An 18,301-nucleotide genomic window follows, 5' to 3' on the forward strand; every position below is an offset into this window, starting at 1 on the left:
GTGCAAAAGCAATTGTGGTAAAACTTCTGGTACCTGAACAAAAATGAAGGCAGTAGCATCAAATTATATTAGTAGTAATTATATTCTTCACCACTATGTATGTTCCATTTAAAGGGGTGGGAGCAAGTTTCACTTAAGAAGGTCTTATGAAATCCTGATCTTGAATACATATTTTTATATCTATGTAAATAAATGGGATGTATGCATAAAGTTTGTTGGTTGCATACCAAAATGAGGTGACTCAAAGAAATGCACTTATGGGATAACTTCCGTTGCAATGGGAACTAATCATTGTTTCCATGGAACACATTTTTACCTGAAAAATGACTAGCAGACAAACTGTGGGTATTTAGACTTGGGTATTTGTATGATATTTTCTCCATAAAGTTAGCCTGTCACTTCAAGTAAAAAAATGAACAGTTTTGGTGCCAATGATAACATTCAACCCTTGAAGTGAAAATCAGAATTTTGACAAGCTTTTATCCTCCACCATTAACTTTACAGCTTCAAAGCATTTAAATACTGGTGGAAACATTAACAAATATATATTGTTTGATATTGGAAGATCTGTATAACTCGGTGAATTAATATTTTCTATATGACCAATGCATGAGATAAAAAAATCATACATAGGTAAAAGATGCATTCAAAAGTACAAGATACACCAAAGGATTTTAATGTAAAAATAATACCAAAATTTTATTGAGATGCTTCACATTCCACATTGCTGCTAACTTTTACGAAACTGCTGCTTGTTGAGTTTTGGTGCAATATAACAGAAGAAGAGCTACTATTATCTGGAAGGGCCCTCAAAATGCCCCTCCACATAAACAAATAGTTTGGGGAGTTCTTGATCAATTTTAGGAGCATAAAGGCATCCTAAGACCAAAACGTTTGAGAGATACTGCTCTAAACTATGCCTACATAGACTTCTAGAGAAAAGTGATATTGTCACTGCCTCTGAGTAGTAAGGATTCTCTAATACCACAATGACAATGGGTAGATTTTACTATTCATAATCATTTTTCATCGGCAGCATAATTGTTCCCTACCAAATTATAGCAATAAGCATTTATTGAGGTTCTGTCTAGGGTCTGTTCTAAATGCTTTCCATGCATTCAATCCTTATAATAATCCTTTTAAGCAAGAGATCAGTATAATCATCATCTTCATTTCATAGAGGGGAAACTGAGAAAGAGAGGTTAATGAGGGTTAGAAGCCATGCAATCAGCAAGTGTTAGGCTTCCAAGCACTCCAGTGTCAGTGAAGAAAGCCCACCAGCACTGCTCTGTACTTTTACAGAACATATCCATGAAGCAAGGCCATGGACTGGGCCAATGCTCTATAGCTGTATTGCCCATTATGACAGCTACGAGTTACATCTGGTTATTAAGTATTCAAAATGTGCCGAGTCTGAATTGAGATGTCTTGTAAGTATAAAACACACACTGGATATCAAAGACTCAGAATGAAAAAAAGAATGTAAAATACCTAATTAATATATTTATTTTCATTATATGTGAAATGATAGATATTTTAAATATATTGGGTTAAATAAAGCATATTGTTAAATATGCTTTGAGTAATTAATTTAATTAAATTTACCTGTACTTTCTCTCTTTTTTTCTTTCTTTTTTAAATAAGACTTTGGGAAATGCTTAAGTTATATACTTGTATGTTAGTTCCCTGGACAACACAGGTGTATAGTATCAACTCAATAAAGTTTAGATTTGTTTGAATTATGGATTTCATTCTGTGCATTACCTCCAAGAAGACTGTTTATTTCTTCCTGAGATATTTTAAGGACTTTCTCTTCAATTAAAATAAAAATTAATGACCTGTGGTTTAGTGTCCTCAAAGAGCTCCAAGCAACTTTATTTAAATAAGGAAAACAATCATGTTTCATTATGTTCTATTAAAACTGCCCTTCAAGTAAATATTTCTTGGCAAAGTTCCAAATTTACCCTTTTGCACATATTGCGTAACAGTTTTTAGTCTTTTTAGCCATTAGTATTTTTAAAAAGAGAGAATCAAGTTAAAAAGAGAAGAGCAAAGTGATGTGAGGAAGTGTACCAAAACCCATGGAGACATTTTTGCAGCTTGGCTTGGGAAGAGAAATGAAGCCAAGGCAAAATACAGCAGGGTCTGGAGGCTGCTGCGTTCCTGCTCTGGTAGAAGAGTGTGAGACTGGGAAGGAGCTGTCAGAGATGATTTAGAGCTCTCCCCTGCAGCTCAGTTGTAGCAGGAGTGGAATTACTAAGGGCAGAGCCCAAGTCACAGACTGTGCGTGTGAAGTAGCCACAGCAGGCACTAATGTTTTCTCCTTGTATTTTACATCCCCCCAAAAAAGAGTTTAAATGTACCCCAAAGTTTTTCTTCTAATAATAGCTAACATTTATTGGCAGTTAGAACATGCCAAGTTTTCACATGTGTAATCCATTTAATCTTCCCAATAATGCCAGGAGAAAACTGAGGCATAGAGGTGTCAAGTAATTTGAGTCTCTCAGTTAGTAGATAGCAGAGGGCAGATTAGAATCCAGTCTTCAAGGGTCATGGGCTAACCATGAGAACTCAGCCTAACCACTGCACATACTGCCTCACCCAGCTCTGTCAGCCATGGTATTGTCTCTCCAAGGCCACAACGAATCCCAGAGTCCAAAGCTAATGCTTCTATATTATCTAACATATATTATATGACTTTATTTATAAATTATGATAAATACAGGATGTCAAAAACTAAGTCAACCAAGGGTAATTTTCCGTAAGGTGTTAAAAGTCTACAACGCTAGAAATTCATTTTAACAGTAATAAAAAGAAAAAGTGTAAGTCAGTAAAAGTCAGATTTATTTTAGAAATTTTCCCAGAGGAGCATTATTAAAGAACCAAAAGAATTCTATAAAGACACTGGCTTTTGCTGTAAGGGGTGATTAAAGGGTTACATGCAAATTTCATCCTTGACCCCATCAAGGAGTACAAGTCACCCTGCTATAGTATCTCATAGCAGCTTTTGGTTTCCTTCATACTTAAACTCTCTTCAAGTATCTATCAGGTTTTTGTGTGTGGTTTTATTTGTTTGTTTATTGATTTTTTTTTGTAAAATTGGGATAACTTTCTATAATATAAAGTTTAAACAGGTTACATAAAATGCTTGGAATAATAGAAGAAACTCAATAAATGTTGATGGGTACTATTATTTATATCATTTAACATAAAATTATTGCATATATTTTTGTGATTGTCTATTCAATGTTTGACTCTCCATTACTAGAATATAAGTTTCCTAATGGCAGGAACAATTAACCATTGTGGCACACATCACAACTCTCCTCTGCTATCCAAATCTCCTCTCTATCTGAGCACACAAGCAGATTGTGCTTCCTTGATTTCTTCAAGTTGAGCATAGCCACTAACTTGCTTTAGCCAATGAAATATGAGCAGAAACTTCCAGGTGGAAGGTTTCAATGATGCAGTGACTTCCTACTTCTCTCTTTCCCTTTCTCAGTGAGTGTGGAAGCAGGTTTTAATCTGGAGGTACAACCCTGAGTCCTGACATGGAGAACAAACTACCCTGGGGAGTAACCAGGATCCACAGCAGACTTTGATAAGAAAAAATAAATCATTATTGCTTAAGCCTCTGAGACTTTGGGGTAGTTTATTATAGCAAGATAATCAAGCCTACCCTGACTATTACAACCTATTACATTCCCACAGTCTAGCATAGTGTCTGGTACCGAGTAGGTGATAAAATGTGTTTTCACTAAATTGATAAATTAAAAGTTTTAATCATTAATACAAATACATAATTTTGTTAAAGAAATTATTTCAATTCTATTCTGCATACAATTAACAACCTTGTGCCCTGGCCGGTTTGGTTCAGCGGTTGGAGCATTGGCCTGCAGACCAGAGAGTCCCAGGTTCAGTTCTCGCTAGGGGCATGTACCAAAAACAAAAAACAAAAAACCTTGGACATTGTAATTGATTAGTATGTGGGTATCACCATCCTTTGGGTACCAAAAAATCATCTTAGATATCAAAAACAGAATCACACATGCTTTGTACTCTAGAGGGACTTCATTAAAGTTTTGTTGAATTTTAGTTGAATCATTTTTTTTCTGTGAAATGATTTTGAAACATTTTTTATTTCTGTGATAGAGTCACCTACCTAAATGGCCCTATTTAAAGGTACCAGTTCCTAAGTAGTAATCAATAAACTCCCAGCAAACAAAAGCCCTGGTCTGGACAGCTTCACAGGATAGTTTTACCAAACATTCAAAGAAGAACTAACACCTATTCTCCCCAAACTATTCCAAAAAATTCAAGAGGAAGGAATACTTCCAAGCTCTTTTACTGAGGCTAGCATAATCCCAATTCCAAAACCAGATAAAGACACTACAAAGAAAGAAAATTACAAGACAATATCCCTGATGACATTGACACCTAAATCCTCAACAAAATATTAGCAAATCAGATCCAGCAATATATTTAAAAAATCATTCACCATGATCAAGTGGGATTATCCCAAGGATGCAAGGCTGGTATAATATTTGTAAATCAATTAATGTGATATACCACATAAACAAAACAAAAGATAAAAATCATATGATCATATCAATAGATGCTGAAAAATCATTTAACAAAATCCAGCACCCATCCCATTTCTGATAAAAACTCTCAGCAAAGCAGGAATAGAGGTATCATCTAAACATAATAAAGGCCATGAAAAGGAAAAAAAAAAAAAAACCTACAGCCAACATCATATTCAATGGACAAAAACTAAAAGCATTTTCCTTAAGAACAGGAATAAGATAGGGATGTCCACTTTTACCACTACTATTAAACATAGTACTGGAAGTCTTAGTCACAGTGATCAGACAAGATGAAAAAAATGAAAGGCATCCAAATTGGAAAGGAGGAAATGAAACTGTCATTATTTGTAAATGACATAATATTATACATAGAAAACCCTAAAGACTCCATAAAAAAAAAAAAAAAAAAAAAAAACATTAGATTTAATAAATAAATTCAGCAAAGTAGCAGGATACAAAATTAATGTCCAGAAATCAATGACATTCATATACACCAATATTGAACACTCATAAAGGGAAACTTAAAAAAATCTCATTTACCATTGCAACAAAAATTTAAGATACCTAGGAATAAATTTAACCAAGGAAGTAAAAGACCTGTTCTCAGAAAACTATAGGACATTGAAAAAAGAAATAGAGGAAGATATTTAAAAGTGGAAACATATACCATGTTCAGGGACTGGAAGAATCAACATCATTAAAATGTCCATACTATACAAAGCAATCTACAGATTCAATGCAATCCCTAGTAAAGTACCAATGGAATATTTCACAGTTCTAGAACAAATACTCCAAAAGTTTATATGGAACCAAAAAAGACCCTGAATAGCCACAGCAATCTTGACAAAGAAGAACAAAGTTGGAGGGATCACAATACTGGATATTGTTATACTACAAAGTCATTGAAATCAAAACAGCCTGTACTGGCACAAGAACAGGCATATAAATTAATGGAACACATTAGAGAGCCCAGAGATCGACCCAAAACATTATGTTCAATTAATATTCGACAAAGGAGGCAAGAGCATACAATGGAGAAAAGATAGTCTCTTCAATAAATGGTGTTGAGAAAATTGGACAGCTACATGCAAAAAAAAAAAAAAATGAAACTAGACCATCAACTTATACTGTATACAAGAATAAACTCAAAATGGATAAAAGACTTAAATGTAACTCATGAAACCATAAAAATCCTAGAAGAAAATGTGTGTAGCAAAATCTCAGACATCACACATAACAGAATTTTCACTGATACATTGCCTAAGTCAAGAGAAACAATGAAAAAAATTAATAATTGGGACTACATAAAACTAAAAAGTTTCTGCAGGGCAAAAGAAACCAGCATGAAAATGAAAAGAGAACTCACTCTTTAGTAAAACATGTTTGCCAATGATACATCAGAAAGGAGGTTAATATCCAAAATATATAAAGTTACACATACAACTCAACAAAAGGAAGACAAAGAACCCAATTTAAAAATGGGCAGAGGACCTAAACAGACACTTCTCCAGAACAGATATACAAATGGCCAAAAGACAAAAGAAAAAGCACTCATTTCACTTTTCATCAGAGAGATACAAATTAAAATGACCATGAGGTATCATTGCACACCTGCCTGAATGGCTGTCATCAACAAATCATCAAACAACAAGTGCTGGCGAGGATGCGGAAAAAAATGGTACTCTAGTACACTGCTGGTGGGAATGCAGACTGGTGCTGTCATTATGGAAAACAATGTGGTGTTTCCCGAAAATATTGGAAATGGAACTGACATTTGACCCAGTGATCCCATTTCTAGGAATCTATCCTAAGAAGCCTGAAATACCAATCAGAAAGAATATATGCACCCCTATGTTTATAGCAGCACTATATACAATAGCTAAGATCTGGAAACAGCCCAAGTGCCCATCAATAGATAAGGGGATAAAAAAGCTATGGTACATTTACACAATGGAATACTATGCAGCTGTAAAAAATAAAGATCTCTTACCCTTTGTGACAACATGGAGGGATCTGGAAAGTATTATGCTAAGCAAAATAAGTCAGTCAGAGAGAGAAAAATACTACATGATCTCACTTATTCATGGAACATAATGAACAAAATAAGCTGACAATCAAAATAGATCCAGAGACATGGAAGTAGGGAAAAGAGTGACAAATCTCAGAGGGAAGTGAAAGAGGGTGGTGGAAGAGAAAAATCAAAGAACTTATATGCATATATGCATAACCAAAGGACACAGACAATAGTGTGCAGAAGGCAGAAGTGGGGGTGGGAGCCCTGGCCGGTTTAGCTCAGCGGTTAGAGCGTCGGCCTGCGGTCCAGAGAGACCTGGGTTCGGTTCCCGCTAAGGGCACGTACTTCGGTTGCAGTTTGTCCCCGGCCCTGGTTGGTCGTGCGGGTGGCAGCCACTCGATGTGTCCCTTCACGTCGATGTTTCTCTCTCTCTCTCCCTTCCTCTCTCTCTCCCTCCCACTCTATCTGTACAAAAAAAAAAAAAAGGAAAAATATCCTCGGGTGAGGATAAAAAAAAAAAAAAAAAGAAGTGGGGGTGGGGAAGAAAGGGTCAATGGGTTACACCTGTAATACTTTCAACACTAAAGATTAAATACATAGATACATACGTACGTACATACATACATACGTACGTACATACATACAATAAGGCACCAGTTCCATACAGAAAGGCCCTGAAAAATCCATCTGTGTGTGGTCCCTGCCTCCATGACAACCACAACGTAGATGCAGAAATTCTTCATAATCAGGTTGATTATACCAGAAACCAGAAAGACCTCTGGTTAAAAGCATTCGGAGAACATGTTTAACAAATTGAATTTGCAGTTTCTCTGGCCAGGAAGGAGGGAAGAGTGATGGGCACTGGTTATACTAATATCATTTACTTCTCATTCCAAAAGGAATTAATAAAGTTACCAAAACAAAAGAAAAACTATGAGCCCAGTTTTTCTTTCTGGTTGGAGAAGCATGACAAGTTCTACAAGTAGTAATGGTCATCAGGCAGAAGAATTGACCTTGTCACAGATAAAGTGAAAGATAAAGAGGCCCAAAAAAGTGAAAAGATAAAACCTGAGGCTCTGGTATATGCGAAGAAGTCACAGAAAAACAAAGCTGTTCTCCAGTGCTACTAATGGTCCTGAACAAATCAATTATTTTGGAAGGCCCATTAATTCCTGCAGTTTCCCAGTTCTAGTGACTAGGGGACCATCAGGCTCATAGTCACATAGATATTAGGCAATAATCTGACACCTGGTGTGATAGAGGTATGAGAAATAAGCAAGTCTAAGGTAGTGGAGGATTAATTGAAAGGTCAACTTTGATCTGTGTGAACACACAGAACTCTGGGGCTTTGAAGGAGTAGAATACAGGGGATGAGCCAGGGAGCCTTGGCAGGCATCTTATCTGTACCATTAGCTAGTTGTATGACCTTGGACAAGTACTTAAACCTCTCTGTGCTCCCATTTCCTCCCCTTGAAAATGAAGCTGTAAGAGTGCTCATCTCAAAGGATTGTTGTGAGAACCTGACTTGGTCAAACCTGTGCAGCACAACTGTCCAGCATTCAGCAATTTCTCCGGAAATGTCAGCTTTTGCTATTACTGCCCTAGTGCATACAAACTGTTCGATTATGGGTCCAGCCCTTACCAGTTATGCAACATTGAGCACATTACTTCTCTGTGCCTTGGTTTTCTCATGTGAAAAATGGAATAATAATTATTATTTTGTCATAGGGTTGTTACATGGAGTGAGATACAACACCTAGTCTGATGTCTTGCTCAGTAATCCCATGATCAGTGTTATCTGACATTAGTACTATTTCTTCTAGTAGGAAACCAAATAAAACAACAAACATCCTGGCTCAGGCACCAGGGCATGCAGTGGGGTTGAATGTGTGTGGGGGGTTAAATATATAGGCAGGGATGCTTGAAGAAATGATGGGAAAGTTTCTCGTTCTAGGAAAGAAATGTGTGTAATCTCTTATAATGGTGGGTTTGACTCTTCAAAGTGATGTCTAAGATGGTATATGTCACCTGTTTAAAGACTATAAGTTCTTGCAAATAAATAAATAAATGAATAAATAAATAAATAAATAAATACTAAGATAAATTCCTGAGGGCAGAGATCTGCTCACATTTTTTTGCATCCCTAGTCCCCAACACTGCTCTAGACATTGCAAACATTTGCTGAACCTAGTCAAAACGTGGGTCTCGCACCCTGACTGTCCAGCAGAGGCCGCCCTGGGCTGGCTCCCAGGACCGCTGAGCTGGGAGAGGGAAGGCCAGGGGGTGGCCTTGTCGTCGCCTGGGGGCCCAGGTGGGAGGGGTTTGGCAGAGGCTGGCGCGGGGCGGAGGCGGGCCCCGGGCTCCAGCAGCTGGGATGGAGCAGAAGCGCGCTGGACGCGGGAGGATTTGCAGCTAACGGAGTAGCGCTGTGTTCCCCTGGTTTCCTGGCCCGACTCGGATCCTCACGGGCCTCCTGGCTTCCACCGCAGCCCGTTGGGCAGAGGAGGAGCGGTCCTCTCCCGGTCCACTCGATCAGTTCCGACAAACTCTCCCGCTACCCGCGTCGGACTCGGCAGCAAGCACCAGGACACCATGATCGGCAAGACTCTCTTCGCGCTCTGCATCTTCACGGCAGGTACTTTCGGGCGCTGTCCTCCCGAAGGGGCAGGGTGCGGAAAGGGCTGAAGCTGGGAGACTGGGAAGTAAGTACCCGCGCGCAGGTGGCCCAAGTGGTGCGAACCTCCGGGGTTGTGCAGAGCGACGTAGGCACTTGGGTTTGGGTTGATGAGAGCTTCTGGAGATCCTGAACCATGCCGGATCGCGGGGATGACAGGGTCCATCCTGCCGCAGCCCGCGTCGGAACAAACTCCGGGCTGAGTTTGTAGAACAGGTGGCTGCGCGACGCGTTTGAGCCTCGGGTGGGCGACACTGACTGCTATTCGGGGCTTCTCCGGTCTTGCAAGCACACCCTGGCAGAGTCGGGCACCACACTTCTTGGTGCGGTTCAACCTGGGGAGGGATGAACAATGGAGAAAAGGGCGGAGGGTCTGGAAAGGGGTCCGCGGAGTGGGGGGGAGTCCTACCTGGAAGGCTTTAAGCAGTGGCTGCGCACCCGGAGACATTGGTTTGCGTTAGCTGAGACTTGGCGGTCTCTGGTCTCAGGCGTCCGTTTCTAGGGACGATGATGGGGCATTCAAGTCCCATGGAAGCTGCCCTGGCCCAGTTCAAGCTCACGATCGCCGCTGGGGTTTGCAGTTTAACCCAGTGGTCCGGAGCCTCCAAAAATGCGTGCCATAGCAGAAAACTGTTAACTTTGCTAAAACTAGCACCCGCCTTTTCACCCACACTCCCCGACGCACACACATCGCCTCAGACGGCTTCCCTGCTAGCACCTCGCAGGTCTTGCACACAGCAGGAGCTTGGAGAGAGAGGAGCAGGAGGACTCAGCTAGCTCGGTTTGGTGGGGGTTGGGGAGAGATTCAGAACAACGCTTTGAGTCCGGAGTTGGGATACCCGTTTTTTGCAGGAAATGCAGCCCAACAGGGACTACTGAGTATGGACAAGGTACGGTGCAAACAGTAGCTTGGGTGCGCGTACACCGGTATGTTTAGACAAGAACGTTCCAAAGTCACATACATACGCCTATTTGACTCCTGCTGGCAGTCCGTGTACGGTTTTCCTCCTGAAATGCTTGGGTTGCTGTAACTGTGTACATAAGTTGCTACAATCCCTTGAAAAGAAGCTAGGGGTTTCCTGGCAGCTCCCAAAGGATAATGCAATTTTGAGGAAAAGTTTCCCAACTTGAGGCTGTAGCGTGCATTTTTCCTCTACTTGCTGAACATCTGAGAAAATTCCCATTTCTCTCTGGTGTCTGCACCTGGAGCTTGCACAGTTTGAAGACGCGTCCTCAGACGATTCCCTAACAGTCTCCTGCGACTTTGGCTGCGCAGCTCCAGGCTGGCCCGGTGCACCCGGATGCCGGCAGGTGTAACCCGGGCATCTAGCACTACGATTGCCCTGCTTGGCAATTCCCGTAATCCTCCAAGCAAGAGATGTTTAGGAAGGGACATAAAAGCTGCCTTTACTTTCTCCTCACTACAAATCCTTTTGTGAGGCTCGAGGGAGACTCAGAAAACCTAGAGTGAGACTGTAGAGCTAGTAGGTAGGTTTGTTTGCTAATTTTATTTAGTGGCGTGACTTTTTAAGATATATACGTACATATCCACACACACATATAAAACAGCGCTGGCAGTTGACAAAACCGGGATTAATACTACTAGGCAGTGTATCGTGACATTTCCCCCCCTAACAAGCTCAAGATTTGTTTTTTAGCTTGTTTTAGAGTTCAGCCCCGCTATTTCCAGAAAAGGAATAAAATGCCCTGTTCATTGCCAGAGTGAGGAGGCTGGTGGCTCAGGGACCAGGGAGCAGGCTCGTCTCCATCCCCGCACACTGTGTGGAGAGCAGAACCAAGCAGATGGCAGCCTCCCAGTCCTGGAGCTCTTCTGACCCTGGAAGACATAGTTATGCTTCTGTGTACATCTCCCCAGGAGAATGATGACGCCTCATTCTTCTCTCTGAGTTTGCACCTCTGAAGGAATCTCTTCAGGGGTCAGTGTGGTGTTGGAGCTTCTTGACATAAACATCTACTGAGGTTCTTTGCATCCCAAAGTAACGTGTTTACAGAAACTAAAAAAGTGCTTTTAAAAGAAGAAATAGATGTCCTGGTAAATGGAATAGGTTTGAGGGTTCTTGAAATGACAGTGGCCTGCCTGCTTCAGTGGCTCACCCCAGCTCCCTTGGCAAAGCTCTAATTTGTTTCACTGGGCAGTTGCTTCTTTTCTGTTTTCTTCCCCCACCCGACTCCACCCACTCCAGCTTTAGAGGCTTCAAAACTCCTAAGGTGATACTATCTTGAGCCAGGAATGGGGTTTGGCAGAGAATTGTTTTGTGGGGCTTTTTTTAGCTTAATAAATCAATATATACATAACATTTCCTCCAACTTGCATAATGGACACTTGCAAATATGTGTGCATTGTCCTTCCAGCAAAAGTAGAGCTCTGATTTACCCACTGCATTTTTAAAAGAAGGAAGAGAGAAACCATGGACTGTTTTTAGTTCTCTCCAAGTTAATTGTGGTAGAAAATTAGGATGGCTATTGTGCAAGCTGTTCCCCAACACCTCTGATGTGCGTGCAAGGCATACAGAAGTCCTGCCTCCAAACTAAAACACAAGCCAACCTGCAAGGTTTTGCAGCAGAACCCAGAGTGAGGGAGGATGACTGGCCACTGGAAGCTTCCATCTTCATCCCTCTCCCTCTCCCTTCTGGATTATCTTCCTTCATTACCACCACCATCACTGCCACCCTCCCATGTTCTATGCCCCAGTTTATTTAAAAAAAAAAAAGTCCCTCACTGAGACATCTGAGATATACTGGAACTTTCAAAAGACCTTTCCAAACACTCAAGAAGGACAAAGGGGAAAGAAGCATAAATGGAGGCACAATTCCTGATGATCCAGCTTTTCCTGCTCTGGGTTCTGCCCTGTCTGCCCCTAGTCCCTCCTCCAGGGAAACGACTGCATCCCAGCTCACTAGATGGACCTGCTTACTGGCCCCTTGGTGATCAAGGCCAGGAGCTAGATTCCAGTCTGCCATTCAGCTAGAGATCCTGTTTGTGTTCTGGGCCTGTCATAACTCTTCTCCAAGTGACTAACATCTAGAATGTCCTTGTCCTTGAACAAAGACCCCCCCCCCCATCCTACTCACTTAGGGCTTTGTTCTTACCATCATAAGCATATTGAAGCCTTATCATAAGTCTTATCACAGACATGTTAAAATATGCACACATATTTACGGGAACTGCAAGATTGCCTGCATTGGTTGGGAGTGGAGTGAAGGGTTGTTTCTGTTCCTTATCCTGGTTACCTTCTGTTCCCCTGAAGTCTGAGCCACAGTTCAAGAAGTGACACTTCCCTCAATTGAGAAGGTGGACGCTCTTCCTTGTTATCTGATACATGTACTGAGGCAGAGTTGCAAAGTGGGAAGCACAGAGATCCTGCAGCTAGATTGCCTAGACACAAAGCTAAGTTTTACAGCTTACTAATTGTATAATTTAGGGCAAGTAACTTAACCTCTCTGAGTTTGAGTTTTCTTTCTTGTTTGTTTGTTAGTTTGTTTGTTTTTATCCTCACCCAAAGACATTTTTTGATATTTTGTTCAGATAGCGTTGGAGAGAGAAAGAGAGAAACATCAACGTGAAAGGGACACATTGAGTGGTTGCCACCCACACGACCCAACCAGGGCCAGGGACAAACTGCAACCGAGGTACGTGCCGTTAGCGGGAACCGAACCCCAGTCTCTCCAGACCCCAGGCCAATGCTCTAACCGCTGAGCCAAACCAGCCAGGGGTGAGTTTGAGTTTTCTTATCTACTAAATTGGGGGATTAAACCTCATAAGGTTGTTGAAAGTGTTAAATGCTGAAGATACCTACAATACCTGGGACACAGTAGGTGCTCAATAAATGTTAGCTATTGTTGTTGCTATTATTCTTATTAATAAAGTTTGCTATATTGGGCACCAATTAGGTCATGCTCTCCAAAAGCCAAGCTTCTATGTTTGCTCTCGGACAATGTAAATCAAAGATTTCAACTAATATTCCCATGCAGTGCCAGCTGTTCTAGCAAACCCTAGTATGCAAAGTAAGAAAAGATTCAGCTCAACCTACTAAATGCCTAATTTGAAAAGGTGAATAACATGCCAGCTCAGATTTAGCACAACAGGCCCAAAAATGCTCAGTAACAAACAGAATAAAGTTTGACCAATGACTTTATTTTTCCACAAAGTCTTTTGGAAACTGGTATGTTTCAAAAACCCAAGTCAGCTAAACCTTAAGGTCAGGTTCTCAGAGACACAGATTTTGGATAATTCAGATCAAACAGCCTAGGAAAAGACAGTTCATGATGTCTTAATGATCCAGACTGGCTCTCTTCAGTACCCAGAATTATATTGACATGATAACTAATTTAACTTGAGCATTTGGACCTGATCAAATTATGTTTGTGTTTTAATAAGAAAAATAATGGCCAAGTATTTTCATGGTTTGAGCAGACTTTTTAAGCAATAGGTTTTCCAGGGTGGAGGATGTTGGGGGGAGGATAGCACCCAATGGAGAGACATTTAAATGGCGAGATGTTTAAAACATATTTTTCAAGAGTGATTGATTGTCTTAACACCCAAATGGAAGGAATCCTACCATAGCATTTACCACAATTTGCTTTCTTTTGGAAGTATCTGTCACTGAAATTGGATATGTTAGTTTAGGAACCAAATATTTGCTTTGCTAATAAGAGATTGAATGAAGCAGTTGCTTGGAAAAAGCAATCTTTGATTTAGGAGACGGAGGCAATTCTAAAAAGAGGTGGGCTGAGTATGTGTGCCTTATGCAATGACTGTTTTTTATTGGGAATGCAGAGCTAATAGGTTATCATCCAGTTAATGTGCAAGCAGGATGACTATAAAATAAGACTGATTTGTGTATGTAGTACACGGCATTAGTCACAGATTAAATTATTTAAATGACAAGGATTGACATAATGTCAGACTTTCTGGTCTGTGGATCTTTAAATGTTCATCATAATCCTGTACAACAGCATAGCCTATTTCTTTGATCTCTTCTAATGTCATTTATAAACTTGAGACTTTTGCCATTTTAAAATCAATAGAAATCATTCAAACAAAATAGACAATTACATAATTTATTTCAATTATATAATGTTTTTCACTGGTGCAGGATGGTATAATGTTGATGGAAAATAAGCTGTTTTAATTTTCCTTTGGCTAGTGTTGTCAGATTTAGCAAATAAAAACACAGGTTGCCCAATACAATTTGAATTTTCAAATGAACAGTGAATTCTAAGTATATCCCTCCCACACAATACTTGGGACATTACCTTAAATTCAAATTTAACTGGGCATCCTGTGGTTCATAGAGAAACCCTACCTTTGGTTTTTCGTCTGTGGTTCATCTATGCAATGGGCTTGCTATTTAGGTTAGCTTTATTTTGAACCCTACCTCGCCCAGCTGTAGTTGCCCTGCAGCATTGCAACAGTAACAATCTGTTCACCGGAAGATGCAGAGATTTCAGAGCAGCTCTCTCTCGAAGAGCAACTACAAGGATTAGGATTCAGAGGCAGCTCTCCAATGAGATATTTGGAATCAGACTGCATATCCAGTAATAGTGCATTGTTGTGTGTTTCTGATGAATTGGTGGGATTTCTGTGGCCTCCCTGAGGCTACGTTACCAGACCCTCTGTAACCCTTCCTACTCACAAAACAGTGTATTTTAAAGGGTGGCAATTGGCTCCTGCATAGAAGCTGGAACTAGAAGACTTCTAGAATCCAGCTGGCAGCCGATTACAAAAGAAAATTATAGAAGAGCTTTGGATTTCAATGATCTCTTCTGTGCCAGGATCTTAACTCATCTCAAAAATACTAATGAGATAAGGTTTACATATTCCTGCAGGACATGTCCACTGGTATCACTTGAAATCTGTGGCTATATAGAGCCTGAAGCAGCATATTAGACCAAATTTCAAAGGAGATAAAAAGAAAGTCATTTATGCTATTGGACTCTGGTGGAAATGTATACCTTTCATACCCAAGGCAAAATCTGTGAGTAGGTATCTGTTAAGAGAGAAAAAACTGTGGGAGGTGAACCAGGTGTGATATTTGGAAAACATGTTTATTCAATACCAAATAAGATGAATGGTAGAAGGCAACTTTGATGATAATATCTTCCAGTTACAGTCCAAATTCTGACACCTGATTTTCTTTTCCTTTCGTGAGGAAATAAGGACATGGGAACTTTAGTTCAGGCAGTGAACATGAAAAGAATTAAAGGAGAGAAGGTTTTATTTATTTATTTGTTGGATTTTTGGCCATGGTTATAAAATTCCAGCTATCATTCCAACTTCCCATTGGTTGGAATATATATATATATATATATATATATACACACACACACACACACACATATATGTTTGTGTGTTTGTGTATATGTTTTTTTTAACCCTCACCTGAGGACACCTTTCCATTTTTTGTTCAGACAGAGTGGGAGGGAAAGAGAGGAAGGGAGAGAGAGAGAGAGAGAGAGAGAAACATCAACGTGAAAGGGACACATTGAGTGGCTGCCACCCGCACGACCAACCAGAGCCGGGGACAAACTGCAACTGAGGTACGTGCCCTTAGCGGGAACCGAACCCAGGTCTCTTTGGTCCGCAGACCAACGCTATAACCGCTGAGCCAAACTGGCCAGGGAAGAACATATATTTTTGTAGATGAGATTATTAAAATACATGTTATCTTTTAAATGCTTATATTCTTGTCTGCTTTGTGTAGTCCAGAAGCATAGACTCATTACTAATAGACTTGATTCACACCCTGCTGTACCCATGATTGTCTGTGACTGGTGCCGTCTGCTCCTTATGAAACATTTTTAGTTTCTGTTGGAAAAACTATTGTGATCCCACAAATAGATAGCATTGAACTTTTATTTGATTGTTAGACACTTTATACTATATTATTCTTGCTTTTTTCTTTTTTTTTTTTTCTTTTGGTACGTGCCCCTAGTGGGAACTGAACCCCGGACTCTCTGGTCCGCAGGCTGACGCTCCAACCGCTGAGCCAAACCAGCCAGGGCTGATTCTTGCTTTCTACTGTGATTTGGATCCTTTAGGAGGAACAATAACAATTATTATGAGAATAAAATGGTGCTCTCCTTATTCACTATTCAAAAGCTACAATGTACAGTCTCTATGTGTTTAGGGAAACGTCTAAGACTCCAGTCATTCTAAAAAGAGTTAACGCCACGTGTCATATATGAGAGGACTTCAGTACCTATCACATTTACAACATGAGGGGGTCCCGCTGCCCATTTATTCAACAGAAGGTCCTAAATAAATCTGGTGGACTGAACACCTCTCAGCCTGGGAAAAGAGGCAAGATATTTGTGGGCCACACACTCTGCCAGACATGGCAGCTCTTGCTGTTGATGGATCTGCAGAGGGAGAAGCAAGATCAAGATGGATACGGACATCGTCCAGCCAATGGGGAGCCCTGGATGTTTTGTCTTAAAAATGACAATTGTTGATGGAGATGGCATTCAAGAGGAGAGATCCCTGGAACTCTCCCTTTTGAGGAACTGTTCAGGCAGGTCTAAGCAGGAGAAATGATTATCAATTTTTGAGGCTAAATGATCATTCATCATTTACATTTTAGAAGATGTCAGTGGAGAAGGATGTGTGATATTAAATTACATGTAGAAACTGGGTAAGAAATGGACAGTAGGAAGGGGCCACTTCTCTTTGAGAAGTTCTGCATAGGATACGTGGGAGAAGCTGGGCGTGGTCTCTTGTAAGAGATGACGAGAATCGCAGAATAGGAGGCAGTGATAGCTTGAAATTATTTAGGGCTACTAAAGACCCAACCACCCCCCTGATGGTGCTGCTGGGAATGAAAAAAAATGCATCAAGTTTTATTTTTGGGGGGCAGGATAAGAGATTCCTCCTCAACTATTTATGAATATAAAACCTATTTTAGTACACCTTTTTAGTTTTGGGAAAAGTTACAAACAGAACCTTTTAGATTAAACAATGTGGTGACACTTAATGGACAGTAATTAAAGCACCCTTGGCAGTGTGAAAGGTGGCAAAGAATGAGCAAATGCCCCGAGATCAAGAGGAATTCTCTGCATGTTGGATCCATTAGGGAGGGTGGAGTGGCCTGGGGTACTCACTTGCAGGCAGCCTTCCTAGAACTGCACTTCAAAAAGAGTCCTATTTTGAGCATATTCTTCTTTAAATGCCTACAGAAAGAGAAAAACAGCCCTGATATTTATCAGGTAAAGATAGGATTTATGTTACTTCATATGAGAAGCAGCGTGGTGCAGTAGAGGGGCTTTGGAAGAAGACATGAAATGCCAACTCTGGGATCTTAGTTTCATTCCCTGTAGGGTTATAATATACATGGAGCACTGTGTGAGTAAATATTCAACAAATGTTATTAAGGAAGTGTACCAACAGATAGAAGGTTTATTTCACCTTACCTTATTTGCTTGTCTGCCCCTCACTTCTAGATTTTAGGGTGCATGAGAGCAGAATTTTAGCTATTTTTGTCCTTGCATTTCCCTCAACATGTGGAACAGAGCAAGACACATAATGAGGGCTTAGCAAATATTAGTTAAATTAATTTTTCATTGAGAACCTACATGTGCTAACACTGCGCAAGGCTCTGGAGATACAGCAATGAACAAAATAGACAAAACTAGACCCTTGGGGAACTTACATTCTTTGAGAATAACTAATTTTGATTTGGTCAGAAGAAAATCAAGAGTTACATATTCTCATCACCATCTCAAACTCAACATGTCCAAATATGAACTCCTGGAATTCCCTCCCCCGAGACGCTCTACCTGAAGCCTTCCCCATCTTGATTAATGGCAACTCCAACTTTCTAGTTACTCAGGCTAATCATGAGTCATCTTTGAGCCTCTTTTTCTGAATACCCCTTATCCAATCATTCAAGAAAATGTTTGTTCTGCTTTTTAAATATATACAAAATTCAAACATTTTTGCCACCACCATTGCTCTTACTCTGGTGTGAGCCACCCTCATCTCTCTCGAGGAGTGATGCAGTGGCCTCC

General features: G+C 40.4%; 1 protein-coding gene across 1 annotated transcript in view; it reads left to right on the plus strand.

Annotated features, from left to right (window-relative positions):
• The first annotated feature begins 9,004 nt into the window (after positions 1-9,004).
• PARM1 (prostate androgen-regulated mucin-like protein 1) overlaps positions 9,005-18,301 on the plus strand; it is a 98,679-nt gene continuing 89,382 nt past the window's right edge. The window contains exon 1 of the mRNA XM_036245738.1: positions 9,005-9,235. Coding sequence (XP_036101631.1) covers positions 9,193-9,235 — 43 coding nt within the window. The 5' untranslated portion in view covers positions 9,005-9,192. The remainder of the gene's footprint in view (positions 9,236-18,301) is intronic.

Source organism: Molossus molossus, unplaced genomic scaffold (genome assembly GCF_014108415.1).
Source record: "Molossus molossus isolate mMolMol1 unplaced genomic scaffold, mMolMol1.p scaffold_m16_p_1, whole genome shotgun sequence".
Classification (NCBI taxonomy): domain Eukaryota; kingdom Metazoa; phylum Chordata; class Mammalia; order Chiroptera; family Molossidae; genus Molossus; species Molossus molossus.